Source organism: Schistocerca nitens, chromosome 4 (assembly GCF_023898315.1).
Source record: "Schistocerca nitens isolate TAMUIC-IGC-003100 chromosome 4, iqSchNite1.1, whole genome shotgun sequence".
NCBI classification, from domain to species: domain Eukaryota; kingdom Metazoa; phylum Arthropoda; class Insecta; order Orthoptera; family Acrididae; genus Schistocerca; species Schistocerca nitens.
This window is the reverse complement of record NC_064617.1, coordinates 600177087-600196956: the sequence shown is the minus strand read 5'-3', so window position 1 is coordinate 600196956 and position 19870 is coordinate 600177087. Positions and strand designations below refer to the sequence as shown.

Sequence of the window (19870 nt, the reverse complement as noted above, 5' to 3'; positions counted from 1 at the left end):
AAAAATAAGCACCAAATCACAAGGCCAGGAGTGTGATAAAGTGCTTAGAGAAACACAGTGGCGAGTTCCAATTGGTGTGCTGGTCGCCCAACTCGCCGTATCAGGACCCGATCGAACACATCTGGGCTGCAATTGAACGTGGCGTCAGAGCTCATCCCCACCCTTCCAGGAATTTACAGAATTAGGTGTCTTGTGAGTGCAGGTGTGGTGCCGACTCCCTCCAGCGACGTAACAAGACCTCTATTCTCCCATGTCTCGACGCGTCGCCGCTGTTATCCGTGCCAAACGTGGAATATCGGCTTTTAGGTAGTTATTCATAGTGTTCTAGCTGATCAGTGTATATACTCTGAACACTAGGGGCGAGAATTGCATGACAGAATATTTAGTATTGCACCACATGTTATGGTTTCTTACCGATCCATTACCGCATAGGGTGCAACAAGAATGAATACATGAACACCTACGTGTGCTCTGTAATTAGTCTAACCCTTTCAGTTAAGAGGTTGATTTAAAGTTGGATGTTCTCAATTAATAAAGGTAGGCCTTCTTGGGGAAATTGGCGCCAATCTTCAAGTCTGCCAATGGTTGGTTTTCAGCATTTCCGTAACGTTTTTTTCCTGAGTCAGATAAACGTGTGACCATCCGTGCTACCAAAGGTCTTTTCTAAGCAAGTTACTTTGTCGACTGACTGCATATTCCCAGCATCCGGTCAATGGACAGAAGTCTGCTACTTACTCAACCTATCAGCCAATATGATGAACCCATTTCTTATCCATACACAGCGTTGCACCTATGTATTTGACTTGACAGTAGCTGTGACTCATTGATCTTGTAACCATAGGATACTAATTTTCTGCCTTTCATGAAGCACACAGTTCTCCAATATTTGCACAGTTCTGGATTCTTAGGTCTGCCTGGATATTTGCACAATTTTTTTTTCAAATACCTCACCGTAGTTAATCACGTATTCTGAAAAAAGTCACAGATTAGTATTAATATTGTCTGCCAGCTCATAAATATACATAACAAACGGTAAGTGTTGAAATACATTTCTCTGGCGCACGCCTAATGTTACACCTATTTGTGTAGACAGTCTTGAGCATGTTATTTTAAATTAAGGGCCATCACAGGCAAATTTCCACATTTTCACTGAAATGATCCGCATTAGCTGTAAAATGCCTTTCTTAAAAATTACCTCCGGTTTTGCCTCAATTTAAGACACATGCTCAGGTGATATTCTTTTTGACAAGTGATGGTCGGAAGCTAATTGCCGTAGACCGACTCCTCATCATTCACGTCAAGGTAGAAACACATAGCGCTGTAAAAACGGCAGTCCGTAGTTAAATCGAGCCACGAGCAGGAAGGTGGTTGAGCGTCAGCAGACAGAGCAGTACTACTATCACTTGTTTAAAAGAATCTCTATCACGCGATGATGAGTTTTATATTGACGTGAAACGGTTTGTGACTTTTAATAAAAGTATTTTACAGCCAGTGTGGATCATTGCATTCAAAATATTTCAGTAGTCATCTCTCTAGCAAAGGCAAGAGGCTGCGTCCTCCCTGTCCAAAAATACTCAGTCCTGTAACAAACTTGGTCTGATAACCACATGATTGCACTTATCTTAATAAACACTGGTGTGCTACCGAATCAAACGTTTTCCGGAAGCCAAGAAGAACACCATCCACCTGGTTACCTTTATCCATGGCTTTCAGGATTTCATGTCAGTTTCGTGTGACTATTATTTTAGGAATCGATAATGATTTGCATAGAGGAGATCATTTTCTTTGAGATACCGTACCTCAGTAGGTTTCAGCTCAGAACATTTTCTAAGATTTAAGAACAGACGGACGTCACTGAGATTGGATGGTAGTTCTGTGAATCACTTCGGCTACCCTTTTAGAGATGTGTGACCGTTGTTTTCTTCCAACCAACGGGCACTTTTATTCATGGTTGTCATATCTACGGTATATTATAGTGAAACTGGGAGCTAGCACAGCTGCGTATTCTGCGTATAATCTGACAGGCCCTAGACCCTAGTTTAATTTTAGGGATTTTAACTGTGTTTCAACGCCACTGGCACTATTCCAAATCGGTCATCTTTGCAGTGGTGCTAGAATTAAACTAAGACGTTAACACCGTATCTTTTTTTTTGTAAAGAAACAATAATTCGTAAGAGAGTTCATCTTTTGCTTAGCTGCCCTCAATCTCGGTTGCTGTGTCATCTCTGAGTTATTGGACATTAAAATTAGTGCGACTCATAGCCTTTACATGTGGCCATAATTTCTTACGTTTTTGTAAAAGGCACTTCTGTAACATTCCGCTACTGTAGTCGTTGAAGGCTTCGTGCACTGCCAAACGCGTTTCGTCGGCTTGGAAGTCTATAAACGTATCCCTTGATTTACACCTTTTACGCAGTAGTCCCCTGTTTCTTTGTCATGCCCAACAGACAGACGCATGAATTCGACACCACCTGAAAGAAAACTAAAACACATAACGGGTACTGACTAAATTATTCGTTTTACCTCTTCTTTGCCCCCCTTCCATATTAGTAACTAAGTGGGATTACTTAATGTAGACTTTGTGGGTTTCCTTTGAAGTGAAATGGGAATTTCATTACATGAATTTAGTGTGACCTCTATCGGCACTATTACAGTCTCTGACACATGTTTCTACGTAGACAATAACGTTTTTACTGAAGGTGCAGGCGCTGAGTAAACCGTTATTAGATTTTATCCTCATCAATGTTCACACAGGTTTAGCCACAACCGAATTCTCAAGGTAAACACCTCCATCTTTCACTGTTTATTCAAACCTAAGTTCATTTGCTTTATAAAATACATTAGTGTGTATTGTGTATTGAACCGGCGAACTAGAAACGACGGAGGGGCTTCGTAGCCCTCAGTAGTTCACAACCCTACAACAGGGACCGGAGTCCACTCACCCCGCCGACGCCCCACACCGAACCCAGGGTTATTTTGCGGTTCGGTCCGCAATTCCAGACGAGTGTAACACCAGTGTTTGCCTGGTCGAGTAATTATGGTGTACGCGAACGTGTAGACAGCGTTTGGGCAGCAGTCACCGACATAGTGTAACTGAGACGGAATAAAAGGAACCAGCCCGCATTCGTCGATGCAGATGGAAAACCGCCTTAAAAACCATCCACAGGTTGGCCGGCACACCGGACCTCGACACAAATCCGCCGGGCTGATTCGTGCCGGGAACCGGCACGCCTTCCCGCCCGGGACGCAGCGGGTTAGACCGCGCGGCTAGCCGGGCGGGGAGTAAAATACATTATTTGAATCAATAAATATTAAGAATTTTCCCTCGAACTTACTCAGTGTTACAATCATGTTATGATAAACAATTGTTATTAACTGTATGAATAGTGAGTCAGAAAAAAATCTGTCACCGCACAGCTGTGCGTCTCCAATCCTCTGACTAGAAAGTGGTGCTAAGCGCTGTACCCCTCAGAAATAGTCCGACAAGTATGAGTGTCAGATTGCGAGACAAAAGGCTAAGAATAAGTGACTGATGTAACCGAAAAAACGTCAGAACGTATTTTACAGTAAGACTTGCGTCAATTGGAAGTAGAAAAAAATTAGAGTGATTTGATGTGTTTCTGGCTGTTCGTTAATATATATAAAGAAAAGTAGAAGCAATAGTATTACAGCAGTTTTTACAGCATCTTTTCAGGTTCAAACTTTTTCTCATTTTCTTAGCGTTGGAAGCCAACCTTATTCTTCCAAGCATGGCGACGTTATCCACTTATTCCATACTGCTCCAACTTATTCGAAACAAACAACAATATAGACTGAATCTTACAAGAGACTGTGTATTACGGTCATTTACGCATGGCCTCATCAGAAAGTTCGAAAACAGTGGAAGTAAGAAAATCTGTCTTCTGCGTTTTTTATCTCCTGTTTGAAAACTTAGTGTCTCATTTGGCTCTTTCTGGAAATGGACCGCACTTGAAAGACAGATTGCACAGATTGATTACAGCGCAAACCGATGGTGCACTTATAGACTTAGGTTTTATTGATATTGCTTCATTGTTATGTCAGTTTCATTCATCGATAGTTTAATAATTTTGTCATGCACAAATTTCTGATAACAGCACGAATCGTTGGTGCACTTCCCGACGTAATTGTTATTGATATTGTTTCATTGCTATAAGAATCTTTATTCATTGATAGTTAGTAACTCGATCAATCTTATTCTCGCTTGTTTCTTTCAACAAGTAGTTTTCGGGAAATAATTTCCGTCCATTCATCGTTTGAAAACAGTTACACCTGAGTGGGCGTGTTGCATGTGTTTCAGGGCCAGCGGAAGAGGCCACCAGTGCCGTGGTGCTCCATTTTCAAGTGCCCCGGAGTGTGGGCGTGCGCCATGATGCACGTGGGCATCGGTTGGAACTTCTTCGGCCAGATCACCTACCTGCCCACCTACATGGCGGCCATCCTCAGGTTTCCCATCCGCAGCGTAAGTATATCTACCAAACTCATCTAAATTCCACTCCAAATTCCGTACCTATGACCTGTTTACGTGTTCCTTGCGTGTCTGTTCTCTTGTTGGTACGGGAATAGGATAGTATGTCACCGGAAATTATCATGGCTATACTTAATTCCTAACTGTACCTTTTCTCCACACATTGTCGTGTACCCGTTATTCAGGAAATTAGCCCTGCAACTTTAGCGACACACGCATGGTGTTTTCACATGTTACTGAACTGTTGCAGGTTGTAAGCTACCGATTATTGCCACCGTGGTAATTTATAAGCAAACCCCGCGACCTGCTCACTTGGAGATGATATTTGATAAAGAGACAGCGGAGGGTGCAACCATGGTCCAAAATGGGACAAATTCTGTGTTGAAGCTATTCCGAAAATACGTTGTACAAACCATTACATGTATCATTGGGCTCTGCTGTCAGTCTTACGACCGACAACTGGTCACCAAAAGCGGATAGCCGACGGCCTAGTGAGAATTTGGCAGGCATCAAAGAACACATAACTGAAACGGTCGAGGGTTGAACTTACAATAAATATTACAAAATAAAAATGGAGGGTAGTGGTATGATCAAAGAGCTCAAACTTCACGGCGTGGCTATAAGACCTGCGGCGGAGCCGGCTATAATCTAGTTATTATAGAACATAGGGAACTGCTACATTGCTGATCACGAGCTAAGAAGGATCAGTCCACAGGTCCCTCTTCGTCACGGTACAAAAACCCATATTTATTAATAAGGATCCTCAGCTATTTTCACGTGTGTAGTTACGAGTAGATGCAGTCAAACCACCGTTGTTCCCACTGCATGTAGGACCTTATCGGGTCTGGAGCGTGACTCATAATTTTATCATACAGCAGCAGAGCAAGACCACGACAGTATCTACAGAGAGGCTAAAGCCAACGTATGTGAAACATGAAGAGGACGCAATGCTGCCTACAGCACACTCAACCGCCGACAACCACAGTGGTGGAAAGGCGTTAACACCCGAAGGTACAATAACAAGGCAGCGACAGAGATTAGAACGACGACCGGGTTTCACAGACGGGTTTTCTCCCAAGCTGTCCGTCAACTTTATCCTATGTTTCCAGAGGTACCAGGGAACCAGGTTTCCAAGAGAAGATTTATATGGTCGAGAAGAGGAAATAGCACAATGGTAACTGCGTTCCCCACATTCAAAACGTTGGGGGGAGGGGGGGGGGGGGGGGTGGGCGAGGGTCACTGTGACGCATTACTACAGTGATGTGCGGATGTTCGAGAGTCGACAACAGTTCAGAGATGGTATTAAAGTGGTCAAGGAGTGCTTCTATTTGTTCTTTGTATTGACTAGTCAAGAGTTTGATTTTGCTTTTCAAGAGAACATGAATGAACAGTTTTTGTTCAATACGAACTAATAATGTAGTTATTATAGAATATGGAGAACTGCTACAATCCCACCTACCCTCACAGGTGTTCTGTTGTCTGACCTTTCACTCTGAATGTGTAGCGTTGAAGAAACACCAACTAAATACCTACAAAGCAAAGGCTGCATAATTCAAGCTTTGAAGCAGCATCTGTAAGTTCGTAAAATATCTGGCGTTCGGGATTCTAAGGAACTTGCTTGAAAATGTTTTAAAGTTCAACTAATCAGGCTTTATTGCTTCAAAATATGTTGTAAATGGCTATCAAGCTCCCTACTTACATTCCAATTAATACCGATGGAAATTAAGAACAGTTTCTATTAAAAGTTCTCCACGAAAGCAGCCAGAAGTTCACGATTTCGACCCGAACGATTTTAACATTCTATACAGTCAATGACCCGCAGCTATTCGCGAGTTGCTGCATCAAATTGTTCAGTGACTTCTTGAAAAGAAATACTCCCCAAAATATCCCGAGGTATACACGGAACAAGTCATGCAGAGTTTCAAGTACGACAAGGAAATTCACACGCTGCTAACTTCCAAACTTTCACAATAATGTATAGTAGTTTTCTTCTGAAAACCAATTTATTCGTAAAGATCGCTACGTAAGCACAATCACTAGACTACTACTTTTGACGTCCTCAGATCCATGAAATAAGGAGTGGTAACTACATCATACAGTGCTTACATCAGTCTTTTACATGAGGACTATATAATACGCATAAAACAGTCGCTGCTGTTTTGCATACTGTATAGTCTTCATGTGACAGAGTGATGTAAGCATTGTATGATGTAACACCACTACCCGATTTTATGGATATGAGGATCGCAACATACATATATTGACGAAACTAGTAATCCTGTAACTGTGTTTAAAACAACGGTCTTGACAAATAAATTGGTTTTTAGAAGAAGGCTACAATACAAAATTATAGATCGCCTCCTGCACTGACTGATTATGTTAGATAATCATTTCACTGTAATGTTCAAAACTAAAGTCGCTTTATAAATACCATAAAACAACTGAAAAAGTACAAGATGTTGTTCGTCTTAATAGAAATATGAAGCAGCTTTTCCACAAGGATCTGCACAATAAGACTGTTCCTGAGCGAATCCTATATACACAGAACTGTACCATAAAGCACTGCACATAGCACGGGAAATTCTTAGACCCTATTGGCTGATGATTTAGACAGCCAATCAGATCAGCTGCAGCCGTCAAATGCGGTAATTCCGATGCCATCCAATAGAAAACTGAAGTAAATTTATGAAAACATTCTGAATTTACGGAGCCAAAGTTAATTTAAATAAAATAAAATAATTATTATTTCCAGAAATGAAATTCTAACCTATTTAACACGTAACATTTATTCTGGCTGCCTTGATACAAAAGCATGCACTCTGGACATACATCACATGATACATCACTGCACAAGGATTTTCCCACGCATACATTTTACATAGTTTTCAATGAAATGAAGCAACTGCACTTTACGTATGTCCTCCACACACTCTCTGTCTCCCTGTATCCTGAACCCAACAAAAGATAAATAAGAATTCCTAAAGTGGTTACTATAATGTCAGAAAGCTATTGTAACGAAAGCAAAGAAAAGAATAGAAAAATAAGTTCTATGAACTGAATCTTTGTAGTTATAGCTTCAACTGATATTATAAATGAATAAATTACAGCCTCTAGCTCAGTTAACTAACAACAGAAAATTTATTATATGTTTTACGTGAAATTCCATATCTCTTGAAGTACAGGAGACATTGAACCGACATGTTTGGCACACTAACTGATTCTCCGGAAAAAAGGCAGTTCAGCTGACTTCAAAAGGACGGACGTATAGGTACTCCATGAAATTTAAAACTCTTTGGATATGTTCGACTTGGTCATGTACTAATATATACAGCGCCATGTTAGGATTGCGGATTTATTATTGAACATTGTATTAAACTAAGAACTAGTTACGGAATTTAAGTGGCGCATTACTGTATGTATTAAAAATATATATAACGATGTTGTTTCTGAATTTTGGTGGAAGTGTTTAGTAGTTTGGTCGTGGAGTACTCCTTCTGCTGAATGGTTACGAAGTATTCTGTTGTGAATTGGATTTGAGTTTCATTAGAAATAGTCTTAAAATAGGGCTGAGAGCAGTTTAGGCGAGTGATATTTACTCGACGACAATGAGATTATCCTATGCCACAGGCGAATTTTTCGCATACTGTCACACACATCAAAAAAAGTTTTGCATCACATCGGTTCCGAGAGTTCCGGAACCTGTACAGAAAATTGGAATACAGATCAACATAAGCATCATTTCCACCCTTTTTACTGCTCATGAAAACCACACACTGCATGCTGTACCGCCACACAGCGAGACCTTCAGAGGTGGTGGTCCAGATTGCTGTACACACCGGTACCTCTAATATCCAGTAGCACGTCGTCTTGCTTTGATGCATGCCTGTATTCGTCGTGGCATATTATCCACAAGTTCATCAAGGCACTGTTGGTCCAGATTGGCCCATTCTTCAACGTCGATTCGGCTTAGATCCCTCAGAGTGGTTGGTGGATCACGTCGTCCATAAACAGCCATATTCAGCCTATCCCAGGCATGTTCGATAGGGTTCATGCCTGGAGAACATACTGCCCACTCTAGTCGAGCGATGTCGTTATCCTGAAGGAAGTCATTCAAAAGATGTGCACGATGGTGGAGCGAATTGTCGTCCATGAAGACGAATGCCTCGCCAGTATGCTGCCGATATGGTTGCACTATCGGTCGGTGGATGGCATTGACGTATCGTACAGCCGTTATAGCGCCATCCATGACCACCAGCGGCGTACGTCATCCCCACATAATGGCACCCCAAAACATCAGGGAACCTCCACCTTGCTGCACTCGCTAGACAGTGTGTCTAAGGCGTTCAGCCTGACCAGGTTGCCTCCAAACACGTCTCCGACGATTGTCTGTTTGAAGGCATTTGCGATACTCATCGGTGAAAAGAACGTGTTGCCATTCCTGAGCGGTGCATTCGGAAAGTTGCTGGCCCATCTGTACCGCGCTGCATGGTATCGTGGTTGCAAAGATGGACCGCGCCATGGACGTCGGGAGCGAAGTTGCGCATCATGTAGTCTAACGTGCACAGTTTGAGTAGTAACACGACGTCCTATAGCTGCACAAAACACATTACTCAACATAGTGCCGTTGCTGTCAAGGTTCCTCCGAGCCATAATTCGTAGGTAGAAGTCATCCACTGCAGTAGTAGACTCGAACTCGGGACCTTTACCTACCGAGTTCGAGTCACGGTCCGGCACACAGTTTTAATCTGCCAGGAAGTTTCATATCAGCGCACACTCCGCTGGAGAGTGAAAACCTCATTCTCGAAACATCCCCCACGCTGTGGTTGAGCCATGTCTCCGCAATATCCTTTCTTTCAGGAGTGCTAGTCCTGCAAGGTTGGCAGGAGAGCTTCTGTAAAGTTTGGAAGGTAGGAGACGAGGTACTAATCAATATCTTGTTGAAATGTTCTAGATTCTCCGCTTCTGACGCAGACATCACTAACATGTCGTCCATATAGACATAACAGAACTCCAGAGCTCTTGTGATTTCGTCCATAAGGCGTTGAAATATCTGCCCCACATTACACAGTCCGAAAAGCATTCTCACACACTCAAAAGATCGAAGGGCGTTGTTACTACCATCTTGTGCAAGTTTTCTAGTGCAACAGGAATTTGATAGTACGCTCGAACTAAGTCAAACGCAGAGAATATTTCTTACCGTGTATGTTGAAAGCGAAATTTCCTATGTGTGGCACCGGATACCGGTCAGAAGTGGTCCTTGCATTGAGTTGGCGGTAATCGCCGCATGGACGTCATCCATTATTCTTGTTTGGTACCACGTTTAAAGTGGCTGCCCAACTGCTACAGGAAGCTCGACAGATGTCTCGTGTCAGCATGCTACAGAATTCCTGCTTCACGACTTTTAATTTTTCCGGTGTTGGCCCCGAGGAGGTGCGTAGACTGATGGTCCTGGTGTGATAAGGGTATGGTGTTCTGTGGCGTGCTTCACTGGCGCCAGGATGTGCGATTATTTTGTTATCTCGGGGATCTTTCGTAACTTGCCCCAAAGATACAGTGTGCAGGGTTAATAATCAGGCCTTGCATACGTAAACGATCAATATCTTGTTTAAATGTTCTAGATGTTCCGCTTCTGACGCAGACATCGCTAAAATGTCGTGGAGTATCTCTCGAAATCGTATTTACTGTCGTATGAGTGACGTAGCATACCTTTCCTCGGCTGCGCAATTAGTAGTAGAATCTATCAGTTGCTGATGTCGTAGGTTGGGGGCCAAGCCATAAAAAGACAATAAATCTGCTCCCAGAATAGGATGCGACACATCTGCAACTGAAACTGCTATTGGGATCTGAGACGTAATCCGAGATTAAGTACTAGTGTCACGCACCAATATGTACTGAAATTGGAGTTGTTGGCGGCGAATAGGCAGTAATCATCGTCGGAGCTGCGGCATTGTAGTCGGGGTTCCGGGTACACTGACACTTCCACCCCTGTGGCTACCAAATAATTCACTTTTGCTTCACGGTCCGTCACGAAAAGGCGACGTCTGGTATTGTCAGGAGTAGCAGGCTGCAGATATGCGCTCTGCGTCATGTCTCCACTGCACTGTGGCGTACATTTCCGGTCGTCGCGCCGAACTTCTTACGGTACCAGCAGATATTCGGCGTGGCACGCTTGCGGCTTCGCGACGATCGACTTCGTAGCCGACGACGAGTGCGTGTCGTTTGCATTGTAACGATTTGTGTAGCTAGTTCTACTAAGTGCGACTGCAACGATGAAAGAGTCACTGCGGGAACGTTGTCTTGTTGTGAAACTAATACAGACACACTCGCAGTCGGATACATTTCCACTAAACTGCTGTCTGCGCTAGGGCTTTCAAATCACCGGCGCAAAGCGTTAAAATTTTCTGTGTATCGGAGGTAAGCGTGACAACCAGATGTTTCGCGGTATGGCGTCACTGACTGTAATACCCGCCAGCGTCCGTAGACGTCGTAAAAGCTGAGATGGGGTCCCATCGCAGAGTTCTTCCGCTCACAGAGGTTTTTCCATTCGCTTCGCCTCTATTTGGTGTAGGCCTGAAAATAAAGCGTTTACAATATTGCATAACGTTGGGTGTTTGGCGGTACAGCTAGGATGTCCTGCACTTCCGCAGCTAGATCTTCATTTAGTGCTGCGACTACGTAGCTACATTTGGTTTCATCTGACGATATCTTTGCTAGTACGAACTGGCTTTCCAGTTCCGCGAAGCATAATACAGGGTTATGTAGTCAGAACGGTGGGGATTTTATCGCGATTCTGCTGATACCGCTGCTTGCAGCTGGTTCTACATTTATTGCTGAGTCTGCTATTTCAAGCGTGAAAATAAACGCGATGTGGCTGGTGCAGAAGAAACGAGAGTGTGTGTTGCGACGCGGTACGGCTTGTCGGAGCCGGCGCGGTTGCACGCATTACGACGGTGGAGGGCTGGAATCTACGCAATACCTTGCCAGGATATCAAAGTCTTTAGTGGTCAGACAACACGCAGAGAAGGCGACACTCGTTTTTCGCACTGCAGTAAGTAAGCCACAGCCGAGTATTGTATCCCCACAGAACATACCACGGATTGTTCTGCCAAGGAAATATTGGCCTCGACGATATCCTTCTGAGATTTAGTAATTAAGGAATCTCAGGAAATCAGATTGGCGGGAAATCTTATTACTCGTTATGGCAGTTTTCAGCTGTATAAATCACAGGTCTTGCGTGGTCTTGGGGTAGCGTTCTCGCTTCCCGCGCTTGCGGTCCTGTGTGCGATTCCCGGCGGGGTCAGGGATTTTCCCTGCCTCGAGATGGCTGAGTGTTGTTGTGTCGTCTTCATCATCATCATCATCATTCATCCCTAATACGGTCGGAGGAAGGCAATGGCAAACCACCTCCGCTAGGACCTTGCCTAGTAGGCGGTGCGGGTCTCCGCATCGTCCATTACGATCCTCGGAAAATGGGACCTCACCATCATCAAATCGCAGGAACCAGTGATTTCTTCCATATCGTCAGAAGAAAACATTTTATACTTAACGACATGTCTAGCCACAGTAAATTTTATTAATTCGATATCTGAATCGTAAATCCACGAGCCCGCATTCCGACAGACAGTGCGCATGTGGTATGGCCATTACGTGCCATAGACTGAGCAACATTCGAAGATGGCGCTACGCTAGATAGATATCGCTCATGTAGAAGCTGTCTTTGCGCGTGCATCTCCACGCCAATGTTTAGTATAAAGTTAGCAAAGCGAAATAATATTCTACAGTGCAAAACATCTACCTCAAGATGTCTGAATGGTTGTCAGCCGTAATATCGTGACATGATGGCTATTTCAAGCGGTTGCAATCCGGAAACTACATGGAATACTCCCTCCTCAGGGAAAATGTCAAGAATCACATATGATAATGCCATGTTTAATATGTTGGGTTAATCAGTTGTTGTGGTGACCGTTTAATGTTCTATAGTTTTTTGGTCCCTCATTGAACCATGGAACTTGTCAAGGTTGGATGATCCATATAACGATACAGATAACAGTACCGCTGGTGCAACCACAGCGGAGGAGATCAGGCAATTTTCAGTAGAAGAAGGAGGCAACCAGCTCTCTGTATGATTGACTGATCTGGCATTGTAACATTAACCAATATGGCCTCGCTATGCTGGTACTGCGAACGAATGAAAGCAGGGTGAAACTACTTACAGACATATTTCCCAAGAGCATGCAGCTCTACTTTTTGTCTATTTGAACAAACGCTCTCTTCACTATTTCGCCTTTCAAAGCTACCCATTCGTCTTCTGTTGTATTCCTTTGCCCGATTTCTGTCAATCATTGTCTAATATTCCTCCTAAAACTCTCAGTAATCTTCGGTTCTTTCAGTCTGTCCAACTCCCATCTCCTTAATAGTCCCACACTTGGACCTCTACGTGGAGATCACTCCACAGTACGTCGTCATCAGGGACACCAAACCCGGCATTCTGCTGGTCGGAGCGAAATTTGTTGGATCTCTTAATCGGCTAGGTAAGCCACACAAATTAAAAAGGGCAGTTGAAGAGGTTGACGTTAGATATACTGGGAGCTAGTGAAGTGTCGCGCTAGGAAGAACAGGAATTATGGTTAGGTGAGTAAAAGGTTATAAAAACAAAATCAGATAGGGGTATTGCAGGGACATGTCTAGTGGCGGATAAGAAACTAGCACTGCAGATAAGCTACTATGAACAGTATAGTTAACGACTTATTATAGCCAAGATAAACACGATGTCAGTACAGGTTTATGCAGGTGATGAAGAAATAAGGAATTGAAAGAATGTATGATATGACAACAGAAGTTATTCAGATAGTTAAATGACAAGAAAATTTAATTGTGATGGAATTGGAATTTAAGCAGGAAAAAAGGAGAAAATGAGAACTATTACGGGAAAATGGAGTGGCGGGAATGAATGAAAAAGGAAGCCCTCTGGTAGAATTTTTCACGGAGCAGAATGTAATCCTCGCTAATACTTGGTTTAATAGTCATGAAAGATACATTTAAGCCACAGGTGGGTTTGACAAAAATTACAAAATGGTAAGACAGTGATTAGAAATCAGATCTTACACAGAAAAACGTTTCACTGGCAGATGCAGACTCTGATCATAATTTATTCGTTATCAGCTGTAGATTAAAACTGAAGACATTGCAAAACGATAGGAAACGAAGGAGATGTGAGCTGGTCAAACTGAAAGAACTGGAGGTAGTTGAGAGTTTCAGAAGTGACATTAGACAATGACTGACCGAAAGCGGGGAAAGGAATACCACAGAAGACGAATGGGTAACTGTGGAAGACGAAATAGTAAACAGACCAGTTGTTAAAATAGACAGAAAGACAATGTCCAGTATAAATCCTTCGATAACACACGAGAAATTGAATCTAATTGACGAAAGGAGAAAATATAAAAATGCAGGAAACAGAGCAGACCAAAATAGCATATAAGCGTCTAGAAAATTATATTGAAAGAAAGTGCAAAATGGCAAGGCAGAAACGGGTCGGACACGAGCTTCAGTGATGTAGAAGCATGCATAACTAGGAAAAATGTGGATGTCGTCTACAGAGATACTGGCGGAGAGAGAGGCGTTGTATAACTACCAAGCAGTCAGATGGAAAACCAATACTAAGGAAAGAATGGATAGGTGAAAGGGGGAGGTAGTATATAAAATTACTCTACAAGGGAAACGAGCTTGAAGGTAGTTTTATAAAAAGGGAAGAGGAAGTAGTAGAAAACGTATTGTGAGATTTATTACTACGAGAAGAATTCGATAGAAAATGAAATTACCAAGCCGAAAAACGGCCCCAGGATTAGATGATATTCTCTCACAATTATTGAGATCCTTGGGAGAACCGGCCATGATAAAACTGTTCTACCTGGTGTGCAAAATACACGAAACAGGAGAAATAACGTCAGGCTTCAAAAACCATGTAATAATCCCAGTTGCAAAAAAGGCAGGCGCCATCAGTTGTGAATATTACCGAATCACCAGTTTAATACATCAAGCATGCAAAATACTGACAAGGATTATATGCCGAACAATAGAACAACTCGTAAAAGACGATCTCGTTTTTTTTTCGGCTCCAAAAAAATGTACTAAACGAAAAGCATTTTTCAGCAGCAATAATTTGTTAATATCTAATCCAAATTTATCTGTTAGCATATATTTTCTGGAGGTATTAACCTGGACTGTTGTCTTGTACAGAACTGAAACGTGGACGGTAAGAATAGAAGCTTTAGAAATGTGGTGCTACAGAAGAATGCTGCAGATTAACTAATGAGTCAGCAGGAACATTTTCTTAAACTCAATCATGTATGACTGTGGGATGATTGTGATCATTTGCGAGTATTTCGTGACTTTCACTATGGTTATAAGTTTTTATAAACCATATAGTGTCCAACAAATGTTCTACATCACTCTTGCAGAACGCAGCTCTGTCGGCACTGCCTTACGTGGTCGGCGGAGTGGCGAGTGTGTTATCCAGCATCATCCTGGACGTGATCATCAAGAGAGGCCTGGTGACGCCTCTCTCCGGCTACAAAATCTTCAACGGCCTCAGTGAGTACCTGTTGCTGGTCACACACAGACAATAGGTGCACCATGAATTAAAAACGTATAGATTACGCCACTCCAGAATCCAAATACTAACTGGAGGTTTTATGTTTTTCAGTAGTGTTAGTGTGCACTACTCCCTCACAACCAATCCTTGGATTTCTCTTCTTTCCCAAATTTTACATCACATTCTTACGTAACTGCCACAAACAGTTCAGGATAACTCGCAGTTTATTTTAAATATACGTACGTTTATGATGTCACGACATAGTTGTTTCTGACATATATGTTCTAAAGTTGTAAACCACACTATAAAGTAGCTAGACAATATATGTCAGTATGGTTGGCCTTTCGGAAGAAAATTTTAAGCGTTTGTGATATTTGTTACTACACTCACTGGAAAAAAAGTTGGGGTGTTAGACAAAGTAATCGAATGAAAGGACATGCGGTTAGGTCTTCTGTTACAGCTCTGCAATGATTAAAACCTCGCACATTGGATAGTGAAGTGGTACAAGTGCAGAAGGGAAGGAGGATTGTGCAGCCAGTTAGAGAACACGTCTTCAGAAAGGGAACGGTAACGCTTCTATGCTCTCTCTTGAGCGCTGCTGAGGTTATTGGCTACAGCCGGCCGATGTGGCCGTGCGGTTCTGGCGCTGCAGTCCGGAACCGCGGGACTGCTACGGTCGCAGGTTCGAATCCTGCCTCGGGCATGGGTGTGTGTGATGTCCTTAGGTTAGTTAGGTTTAAGTAGTTCTAAGTTCTAGGGGACTTATGACCTAATATGTTGAGTCCCATAGTGCTCAGAGAAATTTTATTGGCTACAAAAATCATGATAACCTGTATTGTTTTCAACAGTGTGACATGTATGTTTTAACAAGCTCACGTGTTGCAGCACTACTTGTTAAGTTGCCCGTGACGATTTATTTCTGCTCCTTCCGACGATATCAACGAATACGTATCAGTATCGTAATCTATTGTTTTCTCTTCCTTCCCCTGCAGTGTTCCGTCATCATATCACTGTAAGTCGTCTCTCCATATTCCGCCATGCGACTGAAGTTTTACATGTTTGACGCATAGTACAGTGATACAATATATAAAAAACATTCGCGGGCATATAGATAAAGCTCTGCGATTTCCCTCATAAGAATAGTTCTTCACTCCACCAAAACGGCTGCCTCCGAAACTGACAGCTCGTCCTTTTCATGTCTGTGTCGCGAAACATTTCGCTTTATGTGAATGGAAAGTTTAGACAGTCGTCTCTTTCACAAGGCCAACATACCATATTATAAACACACCTTAATTCTTGTATTGTTCTTTGAGACATATACACTGAGGTGACAAGAGTCAAGGGACAGCGATAAGCCCACATACAGATGGCAGTAGTACCGCTTACACAGGGTATAAAAGGACAGTGCAACGACGGAGCTGTCATTTGTGTTCAGGTGATTCCTGTGAAAAAGTTCCCGACCTGACTGTGGCCGCACGACGGCAATTAACAGACTTTGAACGCGGAATGGCAGTTGGAGCTAGAAGAACGGGACATTCTGTTTCGGAAATCGTCAGGGAATTCACTATTTCGAGGTCCACAGTATCAAGGTGTGCCGAGAATACCAAATATCACGCATTACCTCTTACCACGTACAACGCAGTGGCCGACAGCCTTCACTAAACAACCGAGAGCACTGTCGTTTGCGTACAGTTGTCAGTGCTAACATACAAGGAACTCTGTCTAAAATAGCAGCAGAAATCAATGTGAGACGTACGACTAGCCTATCCGTTAGCACAGTGCGGCGAAAGGTGGCTGAACCGTGGATTTACTTTCAAAACTTTTTCTTAAGAATTTACTTTATTTACTAGCGATTCATCAAGAACATTAACCCGTTTAATCACACTATGTGAGCGTGGAAGTAGTTGCCAGGGAGTAACTGATGAAATCAAATTGAAATTGCTTTTAACAAATGGGAATTTTATTCCTAAAAGCCTTTGTTTTTTAAGAAACAGATTTAAAATTATAAGCAGAAAGCACCCTCTAAATATCAAGTTACAATTTATTCACAGGCAGAAAGAAACAAATTTTTGAGTGTATGAGCTCCTGGGCTGAGAACCTTGCCGCTCCCTTTTGACACGGCCGTAGTCACGACCGCTCACAACAACCTCTGAAAGACTACTCAGGTGCAAATCTGCAAGACACCAGATTACCTTAAAGTAAAAGTTTTAACAATTCACACAAACACACAAACTATGTACCCCGTAGGAGGGATGGAAAAGATACAAAACACTAAAATTAAAAGATTAACTTGCCACCGAAGGTGCAACTTATTTTTAACATCTCAGAAAAGTATTATGGTGGAAGGCTGGCAACTTTATATACTAAAATAAAAGCCCATGAAATGCAATAAAAATGCAATCTAACAAATTATACAAGGTTGGCCAAACATGCTCTACAGTACACATATACCGCCTCTCAAGATGATTTCAGGAATTAGGCCGTTACACTTCAAGCAATAAATTCGTGGACACACCGAATCCGACAAACATGACAGAGGTAGCTATTAACGTACGGCAGATTGATACGGCGATTACCGAACAACCCGAACCGCAGGTTGCTCTAACCCGCCCCTACTCCACAAGGTGAAAAAAACTTCTAATAAACTGCGATTTCTGGCGAAGACCTGGCGCAGCACCCCCAAACCGCTCTCCCGAACCGTCCGTTGCCAGACGCTTCAGCGGACGCAGGAAGGCGCGCCGATCTCCCGTCTCACGGCGTCGCAACTCGCACCGGCCCGACCGACGTCGTGGGTTGACTCCTCTCGTGTCGGCCGCGAAGCCACTACCCCTCGCTATACGGGGCGGCCCACTGGACTCACGTGGCGACCTCACATGCACCGACGTTCAAGGCGGACCAGTCACCTTGTGTCTCAGTGCGCGACCGACTAACCGATCGATCCAACCGCCAATGACCGTTGCCTGAGCAACTCGAGCAGACTGGCGGCCTAACGCGCAGACTCAGATGCAGGAACTAAGCCCCCGACTGGGCGACCACTCATTGAGTTCTCTACTGCACCACAAATTCGGACGAGAGACAGACTAGCAAGCTGGGAACGAGAGACTGGCCCCAGACTGAGTCCAGACTCACCCAGACTGACTGACTGATCCACTGGCGAGCTCATAGCGCCGCTTAAATGCACATGGACAGGCAACTTTTCCCCTTCCCCACCAGAGGGAGACACCAAAGCTGCGATTGCAGCAGCGGCGCCACAGCCAGAAACAGAGGGCGACTGCTTTACACTACGCGCTGCGGAGCGCTCTTGAAAACAACAATTTTTACCACGGCTAGGTAGCGATACAGCAGACCTTTGCTAACAGCACGACATCGCCTGCAGGGACTCTCCTGAGCTCGCGACCATGTCGATTGGACTCTAGACGACTGGAAAACTGAGGCCTGGTCAGATGAGTCCAGGTTTCGATTGGCAAGAGCTGATAGTAGGGTTCGAATGTGACTGAAATCCCACAAAGTCATGGACCCAAGTTGTCAACTAGGCACTGTACAAGCTGGTGTTGGCACCATAATGGTGTGAGCTGTGTTTACGTCGAACTGAGCCGATCATTGACTGGAAATCGTTATGTTCGGCTACTTGGAACCCATTTGCGGCCTTTTATGGACTTCGTCACTGGACCACAATTGTTAGCGATTGGTTCGAAGAACTTCTGAATAGTTCGAGGGAATGATCTGGCCACCCAGATCGTCAGACACTGATCCCATCGAAGATTTATGGGACATAATGGAGAGGTCAGTTCGTGCACAAAATCCCGCACCGCCAACACTTTCGTAGGTATGGACTGCTGTAGAGGCAGCATGACTCAGTATTTCTGTAGCGGACTTGCAACGACTTGTGGAGTCCATGCCATGCTGAGTTGCAGCACTACGCTGGGCAAAAGAAGGTCCGACACGGTATTATATATTGGGAGGTATCCCATGACTTTTGTCACCTCAGTGTAATGTTACGATGTATAATTGTTTTTTATACTGCTGGGGTTAGAGCGAAAGACGAAGGAGGCCAAAGTAATTAGAGCTGGTCGTTCATGCACATTTGACTCTTCGAGTACTCCCTGAAATACCTACTGAACCTCAGCCTTGACCTTAGTAGCCGGCACACCTCTTGATACTGTCCACTGTGCTTGCAGCGGGCGCCGGAGCGGCGTTGACGCTGCTGCTGCTGCCTCGCGCCGGTTGCGACCGCATGCTGGCCGTGGGGCTGCTGTCGCTGAACGGACTGTGCCTGGGCGCGCAGTATGCCGGAAACGGCTCCAACCTGCTGGTGCTCGCACCTAACTTTTCCGGATCGCTGTACGGCATCTCCAACACATTTGCCAACGTCGCTGGTATCCTCGCGCCATACGCCGTCGGCTACCTCACCAATGGAAACGTAAGTCGCGCACACCATGCATAAAATGACTGTGTAGAAGAACTGAACATTTACAGGTTTCCCGTTTATTAACTGTTTGTTTCGCTGAACACTGAATAAGAAGTATATAGTCAGAAGGCTGTATCAAAAATTTGTGTAATGATCAATGAACAACTTTTATGTACCACACTGGGGCTGCCCTCGTCTTTTGTCCATTCCTTTCATGTAACATTTGGAGCGACAAGGTGTGAGGGTACTGGTGTGTAGTATCTGTAAGTGGTTGTTCTTTGGAGGGCGACAATGCCCAGTGGCGCAGAGTGTCGCAAGCAGATGCAGTTGTTGAGAGGCTGAGGAAGGTGTAGGCTGCGTGAGCCAAAGGCACTTGCGTAGC

General features: G+C 43.8%; 1 protein-coding gene across 1 annotated transcript in view; it reads left to right on the top strand.

Annotated features, from left to right (window-relative positions):
- LOC126252460 (putative inorganic phosphate cotransporter) overlaps window positions 1-19870 on the top strand; it is an 89713-nt gene that overhangs the window by 44579 nt on the left and 25264 nt on the right. Inside the window, exons 6-8 of the mRNA XM_049953356.1 lie at window positions 4319-4480; window positions 14947-15079; window positions 19259-19500. Coding sequence (XP_049809313.1) covers window positions 4319-4480; window positions 14947-15079; window positions 19259-19500 — 537 coding nt within the window. The remainder of the gene's footprint in view (window positions 1-4318; window positions 4481-14946; window positions 15080-19258; window positions 19501-19870) is intronic.